At 41.5% G+C, this 19,748-nt stretch overlaps 1 protein-coding gene across 4 annotated transcripts; it reads right to left on the reverse strand.

Moving 5' to 3' along the window:
• Nucleotides 1-5,150: 5,150 nt before the first annotated feature.
• Nucleotides 5,151-17,930, reverse strand: RPP40 (ribonuclease P/MRP subunit p40). Of its 4 annotated transcripts, none has more exons than XM_039712197.1 (9): nt 17,724-17,833; nt 15,857-15,967; nt 15,396-15,500; nt 14,451-14,519; nt 12,063-12,158; nt 10,636-10,761; nt 7,222-7,420; nt 6,187-6,321; nt 5,151-5,447 (listed from the first exon to the last, which is right to left on the reverse strand). In XM_039712197.1, the coding sequence occupies exons 2-9, from the start codon at nt 15,861-15,863 to the stop codon at nt 5,249-5,251; spliced, it is 936 nt and encodes a 311-aa protein (XP_039568131.1). In that variant the 5' UTR covers nt 15,864-15,967; nt 17,724-17,833; the 3' UTR covers nt 5,151-5,248. The 4 variants fall into 4 exon arrangements, with proteins under 4 accessions (XP_039568131.1, XP_039568130.1, XP_039568127.1 ...); XM_039712196.1 differs by having other exon boundaries at nt 15,396-15,540; nt 17,724-17,832; XM_039712193.1 differs by lacking the exon at nt 15,857-15,967 and having other exon boundaries at nt 15,396-15,540; nt 17,724-17,930.
• Nucleotides 17,931-19,748: the final 1,818 nt, after the last annotated feature.

The raw sequence follows: 19,748 nt of genomic DNA on the forward strand, positions 1-19,748 counted from the left end.
TTTAAAAATGCATACTCCTTCTGGCTGCACTGAATAGGGCTAAAAACTTCAACAGTGACAAAATTAGAAATATTTGTCTGCATGATAAATCAATAAATATGCCATTATCCAACTGCAACCACACAATAAATCTTAGTCCCTGTGCATTCTCTGTACCACTACTGATAGATGATGCAGAAAGGCTGTCAGCATCTATAGAACCTGGACATCTGCCTTAGTCATTAACAGCAATAATATTAATAACAATATTTATCTATATTTTACAGTGGGGTGGGGAGGGCGCAGAAGAGCCTATTCCAGTGCTTAGGATATTCTTCAATTTCCCTGTAAAACACATCCATATGCTAATAACTAAATTGTGCTAAGAAAGCCAACTAAAAGAAACTTGCCCTAGCCAAGGCTCCCTGCTCTTTGCTTTCTGGAAAGCTGAAAACTGCTCAAAGTCACTTTAGCTCCCCCTTTTTGCTCCTGTATTCAGCTGCATTAAAATAAGTTCTGTTCAGTAGTGCTGGAAGCTACTTCCAAGGGTGAAACAGAGGCCACTGCTTTGTAAGAAGTTGCCTTAGTTTATGGCAGATATTTCTGAAGTTCTTGTTACTATTCAAAAGGTGGTGGTTATTTAATAGCCCGCTAATTCAATTATTCTCCAGTTTTGGTCTTTAAACTCCACACTGTGAATAAAAATGATAAAGAGAAACAGTTCAAACATGTTCCAGCATGGCTGCCACATTAAGACAGAGTCAATTGCAGGCATTAATCTTTAATTAACAGCATCAGAGGAACTATAATCTAGCAGCTAGAGTACTGGACTAGCTACAAAAAGGCTTCATTCTAATCCCAGATCAGCCACAGATTTGCTATGCACCTCCCATGAGAGGGGGAAGAGAAACACTCCTCTTAAGTTCTCCTTTTCCTTTATATCTCTTGTCTGCCTTACCATTTCTTTTTGTAGTAGCTGTAGCAGGGACACTCCCTGCATGAGCAAAACTCCACCGTGTCTCTGCAGCACTGGGTGAGCAGCCCAGCTGCTAATTGCAATTAACAGCATCATCTACAGAATCTGACCTATCCCAAGACGGTTGTGAATTTTTGGCATTTCTATAACTTCTCTATAAACCAAAGAGAGGCAGCTTGTACCAAGGAATAATAAAAGCACACAATTTGCTTCCGACAAGAACATTATGGTCCATCTTTGTGAAACCTTCCTTGCTCCCACAATTGCTATTCAAACCCCAGGCTGATGAGATATGAACTTGGCTTTTTTTCCAGTCATCCAGCTTTACCTATTGACTAGCCTCTCCAAAAATGGATATCTCCCAGTAAATGAGAGCATGATGCAACCAGAAGAGAGCTGATGTTTCTCTTTCATTAGGCTCTGTCACTTCTCTTTCAAGCTGCCTTAGATTAGCACAGGTTCTTGTCTCTCCTGCATTCCCTGAATTCTGCCTGTGCCAAGTCTCCCTGTTTTCCCCCTGCATCTCTGGAATCTGAGAAAGAAATTTCTCTTTCACATCCTTATCTGTAACTTTTGCCGGAGTCCCCTCATGCCAATATTCCTTTTCTCACACAACCATCAATGGTAGTACCATCACCATCATTAGTCTCCCACTCTTCCTAAAGGGATGCACACCTTAATGGGATATACACCTTTATTTCTCCAGAGAGGTTTCTGATTCAGGCAGCATTTGCAAACCAAAAAGGCAGATATGTTCTATTTAGAGTGATTCTATGCAACAGATGCTATCCAACTACCTCAGCTTTCGTCTTCCTCTGTCAACATGGAAGTTTGTCCTCCATTTGTTCTACGCCAACCAATCTATGAACACCCATAAACACTTAGTCAAAGACAGTGTGCCTGGAAAAGCACATGGTCTCTGCGGCCCATTTCCAGAGGGTTCTGCTACTCCCCAGTAACCTCTCAACAAAATTCCCTCTCCATCCACCAGCACGGAGGCAGGGCTGCACAGTTTACCACAGAGGCTGAGGTTAAAGCAGAGCAATTCCCTAGCTCTCAAGGAGTGGCTTATCACTGTCTGTCCACATTCCAGGACAAGAAAACCTCTACTTCTCACACAACCAGCTTGCCTCAGGCTTGTCTCTGCATTCAGATATTTGGCTCTCCTTCCCCATGCTAGATAAAACACTCCCCTGAGGCAAAATTTTTTAGTAAGCACTTAGTCGCCTTTGATCTCAGAAGCAGCTGGTGCACAGCTGCTCCCCATCACTTTTGCGGCTCTCAGGAACCTTTTGCATTTTCCTGTTCTCCCTAACAGGCAGGCACAAAGGGTAAGAACATCACCAGCAACCATTTTTCATTCTCAAGAGAAAAAACTTTTATTTTCACCTCACATGCCCTGGCCAATCCCTCCTTGAACTACTGCCCACCTGGCTCAGTCTCAGATCTTCTCTCCTAACAGGATCCCCAAACATCTGAGCAATGCCTGCCTATTCCTCTTCTCAGCAAGGCTCTCCTCCATGCTTGGGAGTCTCCTGGAGAGACACAGTACTCCATACAGATAGTAAAGGACAGACTGCTGTACCTCATCCCAGGAAAAAAATATTCCCCTGGGTTAATTTTTGGGGTTTTTTTTCAGGAAGTAAGATAGAAGTAAATTCCACCCCAGTTTTTCTTCTCTGCAACTACAAAATTCAGCAAGCACAGGAAAGCCTCTCTCCTTAGAGGTGAGTGCAACACTGGACCTTGCTAGGAAGCATGGATCTGGTTAGCACAGTATCACCTCATAGAGCCTAAGATTAGACCAACTGCAGTGCCTATTAGCAGCAGAAGTTTTTTCAATTTTACTTTATATGTTTAAAGAAAACAGGAGAAAGCTAGAAACCAGCCCAGCATCTCAAGTTACAGGATTCACAGACAGTATTTTAATCCCTTCCCTAGCTGGAAAAGCCATTTGAAGCCACCATCAGCAGATAACTACAGACTGTAGGATGCAGCACAGCCATCACAACACTGAGCTTTGAGAAATGCTTGCAGTCCATTACCTGTGTACACAGGAGGGGAAGGGGCTGACCAATCTGCTAAGATTTCCCTAAATATCCACCAAAAAAAAACCAAAATAACCTTAATACTTACATGCTAAAGAGGACTGGGAGCTGAAAGCCTTTTTCTCAGCTTGCCTTCCAGAATGGTCTCGCTGAGGCAATTGCTGTGCACCCACCAGCACTTCTGCAGCTCCTTCTCCACCAAGGAGCCCAACCTGCTCTTGCAGCCTTTAGAAAAATCACTTCACCTGATTTTCATTACAAAAATCACTTCACCTGGTCCTACGGCTGCCACTTCAGAGTCAAGTCCCACAGCTGCTTCTGGAACCACTATGGGAAGCAAACCCATCCATAACAGATTCTTACTTCTGTGAGTTTTTTTTTCCCCTCAAGCAATATACAGTGGTTTTATGCCCATGTACACTGCTGAGGAAAAGGTTTTACTAGAATCTGGTAGAAAGATGATCACATTCACAGGGCTTACAGTTACTAGCTCTGAAACTACAAGCTTAAATTTTTCATAAAAATTTAGGATTTTAAACTTTGTATTAGAATTTTTGCTACAGGTATACCTTCCAGGAAGGTTCAAGCAAAAACTCAACCTTCTGGTCAAGAGGAAAAAGGAAGATACTTCTTGTTACTAGTTTCTGTTATGTAAGTCCATAATGCCTCAACAGACACTTTCAAAAGCAGACTTCAGTCAACAACTCAAGCCCTTCACACTGATGCACAGCAATGAAACACAATCATGTTAAGTATTCCCTAGTCGTGTGCCAAGGCAAGAATTTTCCCAGACTCTTGTACCATTGTCTATTCAGTTTGTGACTGTGTGAGTCTGTGTCTGTACATGTAACTTCTGCTCCTGGCAGCCTACTAAAAACCAGACGACGTCATGATTTAGAACACTGTTTGCTGATTCATTGGAGTTGTGTTTGTAGGACATGTAGCAGAACTTGAGCAAAAGAGGGTCATGGTTAGTGGAGGGGAGTGCTAGACAAATACCACCTGGTAAATCATCCAGCATGACTGTCCTCACTGAAGAGAAAAAATAAACAGATAAAAATAGAGCTTAGCTGCTTCCCACAGTCCGCTTTTCTGTGCCGCTCACCCTGACATTCCCACTACAGCTTTTCCCCAGTTTCCAGTACTCATCTCTCACTCCATCAAGTGACCAACTTCAATTTTAGCACTGCATTGGTACTGTAATGATATGTACCCACACCTCAAAACAAACCCCAAATCCCACCTTCCTCAAACACCATCCACCTTTCCATGGATTGCAACAGGAATAGAATGGATTCTTTATAGCTGCCTATGCTCCCAGCATTATTTACTGTTAACAAAACCTGTTTCACACCTAGTGCATTGTGTGAGGGCACATCCACAGCTTCCTTCCCAGAAACGTGTCTGCAATAACATCGCGGTGGGACTCAGCTCCATGAGTTGCCCTGTAAGCAAGACTCATACCCTTCCTTTTAGAGATTTTTTGTGTGTGTGTGTAGGTCAGTTAAGAAAGGCAGCAGCAGACTTTTGCAAAGTTGCCCTGTAAGCAAGACCCACACCCTTCCTTTTAAAGTAGAGATTTTTTGTGTGTGTGTGTGTGTGTGTGTGTGTAGGTCAGTTAAGAAAAGCAGCAGCAGACTTTTGCATCGCTGTCAGAAACACACTTCTGATAATCAACTGTGATCTGCAAAAGCAGGGGGACAGGTCAGTAAGCCTTCACTTTTTCTAGGTTTAATGGGTGCTCCTTCCAGTGCCACACACCTTCTCCTCACCTTTATTCTCCTACCCCTACCAAATCAAGAACACATCCACACCTTCGGTTTTTTTGTTAGCATGTAGGCAGAAATATCTTTAACAGGGATATAAAGGTTTTTAATGTAAAGAAATAAAACACTTAAGCCCAAAATGAGCTTTCCTGAAAAATATTTTAGCTAGCAATCTGTAAAGCTAACTTTCAAATTCCAAATTTGCTCCTGGAAAAGAGGTCTATCTACAGTCAATTCCTGATAATAACTCAACAAATTAAACTTTTCCTAAAAGCTGTGAAGTTTTGTGAAGTTTTTCAGAAGGCATTGTATGACAGTAAAGAAACAAAAATCCATTCCTGCAATTGGCTACAAATAACAAAACCATGAACAGACTCTCAGTACTTAAATCTGTTACATAACTACTTGTATAAAAATATTTTATTAGTTTTCTGTCAGTAACATAGAATAACTAGAGAACTTCTTCTGTGGACACAGCTTTATGGAGGACAATCATCATGAGCTCCTACAGCCATCTGAAGCCAGTAGTCCAGATTTCTAAAAATGACAAAGTTGTACAAGTTCTCTCCTCCTTTGTGGAAACCATGTTCACTTTCTCTCCAGGAAACAGGGCTGTCTGCAAAGCCATGCACAGTTAAGGTCAGCCAATATGCCAGTTTTGGTTCACCAAAATAGCAACTGCAAGCAAGAAGACAAGATAATCAGTGATCATAATGGAATAGGCAGCACATTCAAGTCTACAGTATAAAGTAAAACAATCAAAGACACACTTCAGTGAAAATTTATTAACAGTTAAAAAATTTAGTCCATAATAAATACACTTGAAAGAAAATATTCAGAATACATTAGGGAACAAAATAAGATTAACTGTTATTCCTATCATAGTTTTATATATGGCAAATCTGCCAGCTGTAGCAATTAGAAAAAGTTCTAAGTTATAAAGTAGCAGTTCTGACTTTCCTACAGCATGCACTGTCTTTCAGAAAATTGAAAATTTAATGAGAACAATTGCTATCAGGGAAGAAAAAAGACATTGGAGGAAGTAAAGTAGTTTAAGGCTATGCTTGACAAAAATACTTTTACCATCAGAGAGGAAATAGATTATGAATAATGAAAGCCAGATACCATCCAGTCCACATACAACCAGGAGTACCATACAGCCAGTTTCTTAGAAATTCAGATAAAAACCAAAGTCATGCCTACAATACAGGGCAGGTTTTTTCAAATTCAAGGCATTCAAAATTTTCTATTACATTTTATAGTGACGTCAAGCTTCCAGCTCATTTCCTAATTAAAACAAAAGTCTACATTTATATATTTTGCTATTTCTTTCCAACTTGAAAGTATTTAAACGTGATTTCAAATAAGAAGTGTTTGAGTACAAGTGCTATAGTAATGTGCTCCTGTCAGTCCTTACCACAGCTGCTCCAGTAACTGAATAATCTTCTCAGGAATTATAAAGCCTGTGATTGTGCACAAAAAAGCTTTTTCCACCACTGTGTTGGGCTCAGGGCAGCAATAGGTTGATAAGAAGCTGGAGGATTTGTTGTCTCTGGAAGAAAAAACAATGAAGTAACTGAAATAAATATGCTTTAAATATTCTATAGGATGTCTTAGTAATCAGAACTTGTACCAAACAAGTAGGATCCATGTATATCATCTAAATTAATGCCAAGTAACTAATGACCAAGAAATCAATACCAAAGATCTCATGGTGCTGTGGGTTAACCCTGTAAGCACCCAAACACCACACAGCTGCTCCCTCACTCACTCCCCCCGGAACCAAAAGGGTAATGGGAGAAAATGCATGGATTGAGATAAAGACAATTTAATAAGCAGAGGAAAAGTTCCACATGAAAGCAAAGCATGCAAAGGAATTAATTTAGTACTTCCCATGGGCAGGCAGATGTGCAGCCATCCCCAGGAAGGCAGAGCTTCTAACTGACTTGGGAAGACAAACACTGGAACTCGGAACATTTCCCACCCATCCTCGTCCCAGGTTTTGCTGCTGAGTGTGTCACCACATCCCATGGTGTGGGACATCTCTCTGCTCAGCTGGGCTCTGCTGTCCTGGCTGGCTCCTGCCCACCCCCCAGCCTCCTCACTGGCCAGGCCATAGGAGAGACAGAAAGAGGCCTTCAGACTGTGCAAGCCCTACCCATCAATAGCTAAAATATCCCCTGTTACCAACACTTAGTCACAAATCCAAAGCACAGCACCACACCAGTTACTGCAAAGAAAATTAACTCTATCCCAGCCCAATCCAGTACATATGGGTACCCCTAAAACACCAAGAAAGTCATTCAAGACTTAAATAAACACTTAACTGCACAAAAGACTCTCACCTACAAAACAGTGTCTGTCTTAATTTTTATTCAACTATTTCTTAAAATAAATTGTGGCTTTCCTTACTTAAAACATTTTCAAAGATCAAACAAATTCAAATACTTACAAGCTAACTTGATTCAAGACAGCACCCAGCCATTCAAAGAGCTCCTCTGTACTGCAGGACTCCTCCGGTTTTCCTTGCAGATCATTACTTTGTAACACTGGACACTGCAAGTCCCTTAAGGTGCTGAATGTTATTTTTGGCTTCAGGGCCTGTATTTGGTTTTTTGAAAAGTATGACATCAATGTTGATCCCTCTGCACCTTAACAACACAGTACCACAAACAGCTGTTACAAAACTACTAAACAAAAGAAGCAGTAAATACATGAAACATTTGTATATAAACATAAAAATGCAGCGTGAAACTGCTTGTGTGCTTTTAATCCATGGCAGAACCTCAAAATCTTCAGCTCCCTTGTCGTCTTGGAAATAAAAGTTAGTGCAAAATTCGGCAAATTAATACAGCTCAGTAAATTTGCTATCTAACTACAAAGTGTAGATTTGCCAATAGAAAATTCAAGCAGAATTAACTGCATAAGTAATAAAATGAGCTTGTTAAAAAGATGAACTCAGAGTATTCTTGAAAAGGAACAGATAAAATGAAGCAGGGATGTCATCAGAACAGCGTTTTCCCTGAATAATGGAAAAGTGAACATGTGATTAGAGGTTTAAGGACAGATTTATCAATGATGCCAAGAGAAATTCCAAAATAATCTGGAGTATAAAGACTGAAGACAGAAGAAAAAAGAGAGGGTAAAGAAATCAAAATACATCACCAATGTCACTTTACTAGAAGAATAAACTCACCCCTACTCTCCTCTCTCCAATACCTCTTCAATGCAGTATGGCTGTAAGAATTAAATGTACCTTGATGGACTTGTGGGAAAGCACTAGTAAGAGACCCAAACCAGCAGGTACCTAGACTAAAAAACTAACTTAAGCAGGCATATTTTAAATTCAGAGATATTACCAACTTGCTTTTGAAGCAGGAAGGTAATTGACATGGAATAAATTCTCCAAAATTTCAAATCCCAGATAATGTGTGCTATTTTCAAAAAGCAACAATGGGTGCCTAGGAGACCAAGAAATAATGCCTTACTCATGAAAAGTCTGATGTGCAGATGAACACCCAAATACCACAGAAAAGGCACGTGTAAACAGCAGAAATTCAAGAACAGGGTAGAGTTCACTGTGGAATACCATATCTAAAATTTCCTATCAGAAAATATGGACTGCCTAAAGTCTATCAATCATATTTATGTCATCAAGGACAATCATTTGGGGGAGTAGAAAAAGGAGAGTTAAGCTCATTTTTTCAGTCATTCTTCAAAAAGAGGTTGTTCCAAAGGGCATAGTGACAAAGACAGGCAGTCATTGAATTCTTCTTAATTTAGTATTTTTATACAGATGTATTTAAGTATGAAAAGTGCCAGAAGAGATGATCTTCCTTACATTCTATTGGCATTTGTTAGCCTAACAGGTTCAAATAATGTATCATTTTGCCCTAGAATTCCTAGTGAAATATAGAAAATCATACATTTTACATGTCTGCTGCATGTGGGAGTCTCAGCTATGACCCTAAATGCAGGAAATCTCAAAGATTACAGTCAGACCCTAACAGAACAATTCCTCTAGCTACAGGACAGCTTTCTATGTTAACAGGAACCAGGCACATCATCAAAGCTCTTCAGAAACCACCGAATTTCATCCAATACAATAAACACGTAAAATTGTGATAGAAATTACAACAATAGAAAAAAGATTGTATTGCCTCTGTCATTAAAGACATGAGATGCTTTTCCTGTTCTTCTTGGTGCCAAAACCACAGTGTGGGAAAACTGAGTATGAAAACCAAAAATCCTGCAGTGCTGGCCATAGCAAGAAACACCAGATATCAGCAGGAAGGCTGAAAGCAGAATATTCACAGAGGACACAGATTCTCTCGACAAAACACAGCCCACTTTTTCCCTTCCAGCAGAATCTACAAAATGTCTCATATCTATTAATAAAAACCTATAAATGTTTTATTTTTGTCAGTACTAAGGAACTAATAGTCTTTTGTGTGTTATGAGCACAAGATTCTTGCACAGAAATGCATTCAGATTTAACTCCATATTCAGGAAATTATTGACCTGACCTGTTTTGGGGATGTAAGAAATTGAGGAAAAAAATGCTATTCTTCCTGAATGCTGTTAGCATGGTCAGCAGCAAACATATGACAAATAGTGGCCCTAGAGGCATTTTGCTCTCTGTCCAGGGTCAATAAATCCAAGCAAGCTGAGCGTGAAGATCTGCCACCTCAGTTGGATTTATGTCACCATTTATGGTAGCAACAGCCTTCACTGTGACTCTTTCCTGAAGATTACAAGGACGGGAATTGCAAGCCTTTAAACAATTTCTGTGTGACAAACAAGGAAGCATCCTTGTCATGTGATTAGTACTTAGAAAGGGGGAGGGGAAGCATGAAGGAATAAAGTGAAACATGGGACACTCCTAAAGGAGCTTGTAAACAGCTTCCATTTCTCATGAGTTAACTCCTTTTCACACTTGGCCTTAAAGAGCCAGGAAAAATGAACAATACAAAGAGGAGATGGGAAAGCATTCTCAGGGACCTTTCTAATATCCTTTCTCCCTAGTGTGAAGACTCAAAGCAAAACAACACCAGAAGTTACACATCTGTGATGAAGAAAACCATGTTTTTCAGTACAGACACTTGCAGTTTTCATGAGTTCTATGCAAATGCTACATAACCCTACATAAAGCCTGTTCTGAGGTAATAAAAACAACTGGGGACTTAAAAAGTTTCCCTCAGAGGAGGAAATATCCTTAAGTCCAGAAGAAAAAATAAGTGTAATTAGAAAACAGTAGATAAACAAATAATAGAAGATCACTTGAAACAGTACAATTTCTTACAGCAACCTTTTACTTGGCTCCAATCTCAAACAAGTGCTTGAGAATACAGTGATCAAACAGCAGTCTGTGTATCTGGGCACATGATGTAAACAGGGAATCTGTACATGTCCTGTAACTACTGAGGAAACCAGAGTTCCCCATCCTAAGTATGTAACTAGACACATAACTTATGTGTTTTAATTAAAAAAATACAATCAAAAAAAAGAGTATTGATCATGGTTACATATGTCACAAATTTATAAAGAAGAGGCAGCACCATCAAACAGGCAAAGTTTTGCCAGAAAGCCTGGGCAACATAGAGAAAGGAAATGAAGCAACTAATCTATCTCCTATGAATCACTGTTGTGCTCCTGAACGGAGATGTTCTGTGCACAGGAAGTAACACGCTCCCCACCCCAAACAAACAAACCAACCAAACAAAAAATCCCACCCATACACATTTTAATCTAACTTTTCCCTCCACTGAAAATGCATTTGGACAATCACTAGAAAAAAAACAGTAAACTAAAAATATTTGGACTTCATGTCAGTTGCATTTTAGTTTTACTTTTAGTTCTTATTTACCTGTATTATACCAAGCCAGTAGAAAGTCAAATTCTAAAGGTTTCTTTTCTTTCAAGGCCCAAAGCACTCTGTTATGTTTCTTGCTCTCAGGGTGAAAGCCAGCATCAGCCAAATCAATAGTGATAACTGCAGAAAATACACAATAGCTATTGGCACCTAATTAAAGTTGATTATTAAATTAGAAAAGCACAAAGAAACCAAAGAACATTAAACTTCCTCTTTACATCTACAGAATCTTTACAAAGTATTTGGTTATGCAAATATGACTCCCCATTATGTAAATACATATTCATCTCCTGCTGTCCTTATTTTGATATAACCTGGAACTGCTTCCTCGTGACTAGAGGGACAGATTCCTCTTGAAATGCCACTGACAGAAGTCCCTTAACGGTGCCTTAAAAGTATCTTGGTAATTAGGCAAGCTATTAGCAGTAAAAAAAAAAAAACAACTAGAATTTCTAACAACAAAAGTCATGTATGCAGCAATGACACTTTTTCAATAGGTTGGTTTTTTCCTAGGTGAATTGTTGATGCATAAGTTATATTTATTTTTCAAATGGAAACATGATGATACATTTTCATGATCAGAATCGTAAAATGAAAAAAAAAAAAAAAAAGAACTAGAATTTCTAACAACAAAAATCATGTATGCAGCAATGACACTTTTTCAATAGGTTAGTTTTTTCCTAGGTGAATTGTTGATGCATATGTTATATTTATTTTTCAAATGGAAACATGATGATACATTTTCATGATCAGAATCGTAAAATGATGTCCCATTTTGCCACAATACTTACTAGAGATAACAACTTTTCCCTTCTAAAGTGTTTTGTAACTACAGCTATCAACTGCCACAAGTTCCAATACATTTGAGATGGCACAGTGTATGTGTTTGGGTTTTTTTATGTCCTAAAAAGACAAATTAATAAAATTCACACTCAAGATGTCTCCTCTGCAGCTGTTAAAAAATTATGATTTTCAAGTACTTGGTACATAGAGATTACCATTTTAGATGTGTGAAACATAGAACAATTCTGTCTTTCAAGCACGCAGCCTTGGGTGAGGCTCTTCACAGTGCATACATTTTAAACACCTCCTTAATCAGTTTAAAATTTTCTGACTTAAATCAGCAGGTATAGACACTGTGCAGAGTATGCAAAAATTCTTAAGTACTACATCACTCAGTAGAAACAACACAATGAGAACCCTTGAAATTAAAAATTTTTATAGAGTACTGAAAAGGTGATGTATCTGTGTCCTTAAAGCTGCTTTACTACTTGGAGAAAAAGTACTTTCTTTCTTCAGACAGTCCTTGTATCTGCATCTGGAAAAACATAACCTAGACAACAACTAATTGTAGTGAAAGGGAAGTTTCAACAGCCCAACAAGGTGCTTGTTTAATAACTCCTGTTTATATAAATACTTACTGTATCGCATTACTTTTTTGCCTGAATACCGAGAAGGGCGACCTTGCAGTCCAAGTTCCTCATAAGTATCCTTATCCACTGACAGAATCAGTTTACCTATAAACAAACCCATTTTTAATACAAATAATCTTCTACTTGGTTCCCTTTGAAGGTTTTTGAGAACTGTACACCTTTTACAATGTTAGCTTTGGATCAATGGTATTACTAATGTAATGCAGACTCCTTAGTTCCAGTTAAATGGATTACCAGATTAATCCTTAAATAAAAAAGGTTATAACTCAATTACTCTTTTTTTATCAGAGGTCTTGTGAACTAGAGTAAGAAAAGCATAATATCATTTCTGAGATAATCATAGCTTTTTGACTGTACTACCCAGTTCATTGTCTCCATCTTTCCTCCACTCATCCTCTAGCACTTGCTGTATCATTAGCTGAGCACTACATTGCACAAGGGCCTGATTTAGTAAACATTCATGCTCAACATGCACTGCTCAACTAAATAAACAAAAGCAGTTCCCCCAAGTCCAGTGGGACTACTCACTCTGAGTAAACTACGCCTGCTAGCGATGAGCTGATGCATGCTGGAACAACGCTGCTTCTGTGCTCATAAACCAGATCTGGCTGCTGCTGCTTGGTACAGAGCTTCACACAGCAGCTCCCTCTCTAACACAGTCCTTGGGTTCCACTGCACAACTAACAGCACAGCACAGAACACAAACAAATAAGACTGCAGAGGAAGAGTTCAGACAGTGACATCACCAGGCGCTGTACCACTGCCTCTGCAATAATTGTGCACAGCTTGTAACACTTGTATCACACAAACTCCATCGCTATCAAGTATCTGTTTTGCCAGGACTGTGCTAACAGACATTTAATAAAATAATTCTTCTGAACAATCTGAATTTACTCATGCCCACATGGGCACCTGTCATATTACAGCTTCTTAGACTGGAGGGCAGATAGACCAGTTTGTATTTCTATTATATCTTATATACTGTTACTGAAATAAGACAATGTAATTGAAGCTCAAAATAGCTTCATTTTCTCACCTGAGATGCGGGACATTTTATGATGTCTTCTCATAAAACTTGGTGCATTTGAAATAGACTTTTAATATGTTACATAGTCCTCGGGGAATCACAGAATCGTCACAGAATCATCAAACAGTTTGGGTTGGAAGGGACAGTAAAGATGATCCAATTCCATCGTGTTACATAGTCCTCAGGGAATCACAGAATCATCAAACAGTTTGGGTTGGAAGGGACAGTAAAGATGATCCAATTCCATCCCATTGGCAGACACACCCTCCAGGTTGCTCAGGACCAGGTTGATCAAAGCCCCATACAGCCTGCTCTTGAACACTTCCAGGGATGGGGCACCAAAATTTCTATGGGCAACCTGTTCCAGGGCCTCACCACCCTCACAGTAAGGACTTTTTTCCTAATATCCAATCTAAACCTACCTTTCTCCAGTTTGAATCCATTTCCCCACATCCCACTACTACACGACCTGTTAAAACTTTCCTCTGTGGTTTGCTTTCAGGCCCCCTTTAGGTACAGGCAGGCACTGTGATTCTCCCCAGAGCCTTCTCTTCTCCAAGCTAAACAACCCCAGCTCTTTCAGCCTGTCCTTACAGGAGAGGTCTCCAGTTTGAATCCATTCCCCCACATCCCACTACTACATGACCTGTTAAAAATTTTTCCTCTGTGGTTTGCTTTCAGGCCCCCTTTAGGTACAGGCAGGCACTGTGATTCTCCCCAGAGCCTTCTCTTCTCCAAGCTAAACAACCCCAGCTCTTTCAGCCTGTCCTTACATGAGAGGTTATCCAGCTCTGTGAGCATCTTTGTGTCCTGGACTTGTTCCAGCAGGTCTGTGTCCTTCCTGTGCTGGGGACCCAGAGTTGAATGAAGTACCCAAGGTGGGGGTCTCATGAGAATAAACACTTAGTATTTTAAAAGTGATCCTAAGCAGTGCTGATAACTTTCCATTTTGGTACAAATTCTGTCTTAAAGACCAGTAGGAAACACGAAGTTGGAATGCAATGTTTTTACGAAGATTGCAGTCCTTGTAAAGATGCCAAAGCAATTATGTAGCAATTGCAATTATGGTTGAAGCACTGACAATCTGACTACACATAAACGAAGCTGATTTTTATTGGTTTTTAATTTCCTTTAGATGAGATAAAAAATTTAACAGCATGAATGAAAAAAGAGAGCTAAAATTAGTATTTTTAGAATTCACATGTATTTCTAACAAAGCTGGCAAGTACAGTAAGCATTATTATCCAGTTTACATCATTCCAAATTTAAAAAAAAAAAAACAGAAAAAATGAAAAAAACCCAGACCACAATTGACACGTATTACTGAAACCAAAACAAATCCTCCATACCATTTGGTAGCAGAGCTGCAGTATTATCTTGATCAATTTTTGTCTTATAGGTAAGTGCGTAGCATGAACCTTTAACAGTAAAGCAGAAAAACATGAGATTACACAGTCTGTAAAGTGAGACATGACAAGATAAACAACTCACTTCAAGACAACCAAACATGACAGACACCATCTGAATCACTCGTGTTTTCATTGACTAACTTTCTTCCACCTTCTCAAGCAAAATGGCATTGTTATTATTTTTATAAACCCCATTCTTACAATATTTTAAAGGACCTATAATAGGGATAATATTAATAATACGCCCTGGTATGAAAACATTTTCTTTCCTTCCACCTGTGAATCTCCCCAGTCATCAAAAGGAAAATCCAATTTTTTCCCAGACATTTTTATTACTCGTTCACCCAAAGACAAGGTGGCTGGGCAGAGGCTCTATCTTTCTTTGCATCCTCTTTGCTCTTACTGGGTAAGGATGAGATGTCACAGCTCTCTTAGTGAAATATAAAAAATAAGGAATCATATTTTTCTCTTGCCTGCTGTGGAACACAGCTCAGCACAGCTCTGTGTTGAAGTATGAAGGAACAAAAAAGGGAGAAGGAAGATTTCTACAAGAATCTGCATAAAAGTGAGGTGTAGAAGAAAGGGGTGTGAGGATACATGGAAGCCCTCTTGATAGCTGGCTTTCAGAATTGAGGTGGAATAGAGAGAAATTTATAAGGAAGAATCACAGGAGTTTTGGATCCAGTGGGTGTAAACAAAGATTGTCACATGTGACAAAGCTGAAAAAAGCATATAAACAAATCATTCAGAATTTGCTTAATACTTTTCCTTTCCTTCCTTTAAAACACTTTCCAGAATAAATAAGAATAAGACTATTAAAAATTTTGCTGTGCTATAACAAAGTACATTATGACTGCATTTGTTCAGCTCTGATTTCCTCCTTACCTTTCTTCACAAAAGCATCAATGAATTCATGAGCGACCAATTCATGAATGGGTAAATTCCTCACCAGGTAGTACTCTCCAATATCTGCAATTGTGCTTTTCAGAACTTCAGGTAGCATGCCACATTCCGGGATCAAAAAAGACACCTATTAGGAACATATTTGTCATGTAAAACCTATCCTAAACCTGTTCTGAAAAAACCCCAACCAAACAAAACAACAAGAAATACAAAAGAAAACTTCTACTTTCCAAAGATGTATCAGTATATTATGTCAAAATGAGATGGAAAAAAAGTAGTATCAGGCTACTGTCTTCAAAATGTATCAATTTCCATAGTCTCTAGGTACACTAAATACATTATTTGGTGGTTTGAGTTTTGTTTGGTTTTTGGTTTTTTTTCTTTCGTTTTTTTTTACTGCTATACAATAGCATTTGATGTGTTATGTAAAGACATGATCTTACACAGCATGAGTTAACAGAAGATCTCGTTTCACATCATTATACATTTAGCTTGATGTTGCACTGGGACACCTCCTTCAGCTCTTGCTGGAGTACTTGATGAAGCAGCTGTAACTAAAAATGTAGGCTAAACATTTCTGTAATCTTAGTGCAAAAGCAAAGACCAAAGTAGAATCTTCAATTTACCTTTCACTTAAAAGCTTCCCTGTACATGTTCCATAGACCAAGAGAACCCTGAAGTCTGGCAGACCAGGGAAAACAAGGTAATATCTGCCAAGTAATAGATGGGCAAGTATGAAGCTTCCTGTCTCCTTGCTCCCCCTTCCATCCCCAAAAAAAACTTCTTTCCCAAAGCTCTTGGAGAACAGGTGTGTATCTCCCTTGGCACACCTGTTCAAGGGAAGTGAGGACTGACAAACGAGCTGCCTTCCACACCAGTAGAAACTTTTCTGATTACTTGCTAAAAACGTCTCAGAAGTCAGAAACAGTTAGCGATTAGCCCAGAAACTTACTTACAGGGTATGAGCAGAGGGTTATGAAACAGGGTCCTGCCTGATTGCTGCAAAATGTGGAACACCTACAAATTTTCTTAAGGATGTTCTTTGATGTTTGGCCCTTGTACACTTTCAAGCCTAATCAACAAGACGGGAGATTTAATCCATGAAACAAGAGCTCAGCCAACAAGCTTTAAGTGAAGTCCAGGTCTCTTTGTTAACGTTTAGGGCTGGAGATGTTTCAGTGATCTCACACCGAGGGTGAGGTTAACAAAGCTCAGAGAGAAGGATGTACCACTGATACTGGACAGAAAGAACACAGAATTTACAGGCCACAAAGACATTCGGCAGAACTCCCAAAATAAGTAAGAAACTTAATAAACCCAGCAACTCTGCTGAATCAGCTCTAAGTGGATAAAAGGCAGCTTTGACAGGTGGAGAACATGGCCACGGACCCCAGAAACTCCCTGACTCCTAAGCAGAGAAACACTGAGCACGCGGATTAATCATTTTGACAGGTGGAGAACACAGCCACCGACCCCAGAAAACTCCCTGACTCCTAAGCAGAGAAACACTGAGCACGTGGATTAATCAGCATGGGAGACTCATTAACCAACAGAAGATAGAATACTAATTAAAAAGAGAACTATGTAACTTGTAGCCAATGAACACTAATTCCTTTGTTTGTTAAAATGTATAAATAGTGAAAAGCTTTGATAGGTGGTGTGCTTGACTTGTGGAAACCCCGCCTTGCACCTTGCATGGAATAAACGCTGTCCCCTTTCTAAACTGGACCCTGCGCCTGTGTTTAGAGAGCTCCTAAAATCGGCACCACCACCCCTCTGCTCCTGGAGAAAAGAAAGAGTTTGTTTCTCCCATGGTGCGCGAGAACACAAACGCAAAGGGGCTAATTTGTTGGGGGTTTTTTTTGTTTTGTTTTGTTGGTTGTTTTTTTGTTGTTTTTTTCTTTTTTTTTTACCATATTAATGATTACATTTAATGAAAACGGGGGAAAAAAGGTCAAAAATACCATCTCAGAAACTTTTATTAGAATTGTGTTCTGAGTTAAATTGTCGGGGTTATTTTTTTTTTTTTTTTGTTTTTTTTTTTTTTTTTTTTTTTTTTTTCCCTCCCCAAAAACGAGGCGCGCATCCTCTGGCAAGGACGGAGGAGCCCCCACAGAACACCCAGCTTGGCGCGAGCGGCGCACCGGCAACGCGCCCCTGGAGCGGCGGACGGGCAGAACCCCCGGGTCGGGCGGCGTGGGCAGCTCCGAGCCTTCCCTTCCCTTCCCTTCCCTTCCCTTCCCTTCCCTTCCCTTCCCTTCCCCGTCTCCCTGAGGGGGTCCCTCCGGGGCCCGCGCTCGCGCCACTCACGCGGCAGCTGTAGGCGTGGTCCCGCACGTGCGCCGCGTGCCGCGAGCGCGGGTGGCGCGCGTGGCCGCGCTCGCACACCAGCAGGTGCCGCGGCGCGCGCTCGAGCTGCGCCGGCAGCATCCCGGATCCCGCCCGCCTTCCTCCTCCTCCTCCTCCTCCTCTGCCGCCGACCGGGAGCCGCCAGACGCGGCGAGGAGGGCAGGGGAGGGGCCGTGCCGTGAGGTCACGTCCGCCGGCTCCGGCGGCGCAGCCGCTTCCGCTGTGGCGGCGGCGGCGGTGCCCTGCCCAGCGCCGGCGGCCGCTCGGGGCTCTCGGTGCCGGCGGGCTCTGGGCAGCCCCGGCACGGATCGGACACCGACCCCCACAGGGGCTGGGTGCGCCGAGTGCGCGGTGGTTTAAGCTCGGCGGTGGTTCAGAGCTGGAGAGGGACCTTTTCCAAGAGCCTGGGGTGACAGGACAAGGGGCAACGGCTTCAAACTGAAAGAGTGTAGGGTTATATTAGACATTAAGATTAAATTCTTTACTGTGAAGTTGGTGAGGCACTGGAACAGGTTGCCCAGAGAAGCTGTGGATGCCCCATCCCTGGAAGTGTTGAAAGCCAGGTTGGACAGAGCAAGCTGCTGTAGTGGGAGCTGTGTGTGCCCGTGGTGGAGGGGCTGAGCTGGATGAGCTTTGCTGTCGCTTGCCCCCACGCCGTTCCCTGGCAGCCGTGCGGGCTGAGCCGGGCCCGGGCGCCTCAGGCCGCTCCGCCCGGGTGGGCGGGCACCGCACCGCGGCTGCGGCCCGGCCTCGGCGGGCCCTCCGCTCCTTCTGCTCGGCCTGTGTTCCGCACAAAGCATTGTGGAAAACGCCAGTCACTTGTTTTTGAAATTTTAAAAGTTTAATAGTAATAAAGTAGTTATAAAAATAATAATGTAATTAGAATAATAAAAACAGCATGCACCAACGTCCCGGCTTCTCCGCCTTCCTGCAGGGTTCCTTTTGGCGTTCCCCCGGCTTGGTGGCTCCCGCTTTAATGTAAAATGGCACCAAGAAACTTTCTGGGTAGCTGCTGTTCCTGTAGCCAGCACAGTCGCTAAGTGCAGCGTTTCTGGCTCGCTGGGCGGGCTCAGCCGCCCTGGTGTCAGGGCACGGGCTGTCCGAGTGGCCGTGTGCCGCAGGGACACCGGGACACCGGGACACTGCTGCTCCCGGAGCTGTGTGTCCTGCCTGCCCCGAGGTGAAGCCGCGCCTCGGCAGGGCACGGCTCCTTCACGCCCTGCAGGAGGGCTCAGTTCCGCGCTGCCCGTATAAATCGGGTTTATTGCATTATTGCGAATCAAAAAAGGGCTGTGTGATCACGATCACAGGAGCCTTGCGGGCGCGCAGGCGTTCCTGGGGAGGGCACGACATGATGAATGTCACTTGTTGTCACACCCGCGAGCAGGAGCCTCTGCGGGCGGGCGAGCCTCGCACTGCGGCCATCAGAAAGCCTGGGCTACTACGGGGGTGAAAAGTTCAAGCCTCTGATCAATAAGCCCAGAGAGTCGGGCAGGAAAATTCACCTACACTCAAAGCAGCATGTGGAGGGTTTTTTTATTGTTTGTTTAATTTTTTTTTTTTTTGGCGGGGCCCCTGTTTTTGTGAGGTGTGTTGGGTCTTCTTTATGCTAATACAATTTATGCTTTCTGCTGGGGAAGGGAAGAGAATTGAAGAAAAAATATGGATGGGAAGAGAACTGAGGAAAAAATATGCTGGGGAAGGGTCAAGAGAGTCAAGATTCATGGTTCCATATTCAGTGTTAAGTCCATCTTTTATGGATTCTGGCAGGAGTGCAGCTCACTGCAGCGCAGTGGAACACGGAAGGATTTGCATCACTGTTCAGTCAGTGTGGTTCATGTGTCAAGCAATTAATTTTAACCCACCCTTAGTTATAGATATTGGCTGCCCTATTATAGAGTATGTGTGTTTTAGAGATCTCCCTGAAGACACTGAACTACATTAAGAAACCCACTTAGAAGTCCAGTAGTCTGTGTTGTAACATAC

The sequence above is a fragment of the Passer montanus genome, unplaced genomic scaffold, assembly GCF_014805655.1.
Source record: "Passer montanus isolate IOZ18808 unplaced genomic scaffold, ASM1480565v1 scaffold26, whole genome shotgun sequence".
NCBI lineage: Eukaryota > Metazoa > Chordata > Aves > Passeriformes > Passeridae > Passer > Passer montanus.

Excerpts from the sequence above, each read along its gene's own strand:
- RPP40 (XM_039712193.1), bottom strand. The coding sequence starts at position 17,843 with ATGCTGCCGGCGCAGCTCGAGCGCGCGCCGCGGCACCTGCTGGTGTGC. Across the intron at positions 7,421-10,635 it reads ACTGGCTTGGTATAATACAG|GTGCAGAGGGATCAACATTG; the intron begins GTAAATAAGAAC and ends TGTGTTGTTAAG. Across the intron at positions 6,322-7,221 it reads GTCTTGAATCAAGTTAGCTT|AGACAACAAATCCTCCAGCT; the intron begins GTAAGTATTTGA and ends TTTTTCTTCCAG.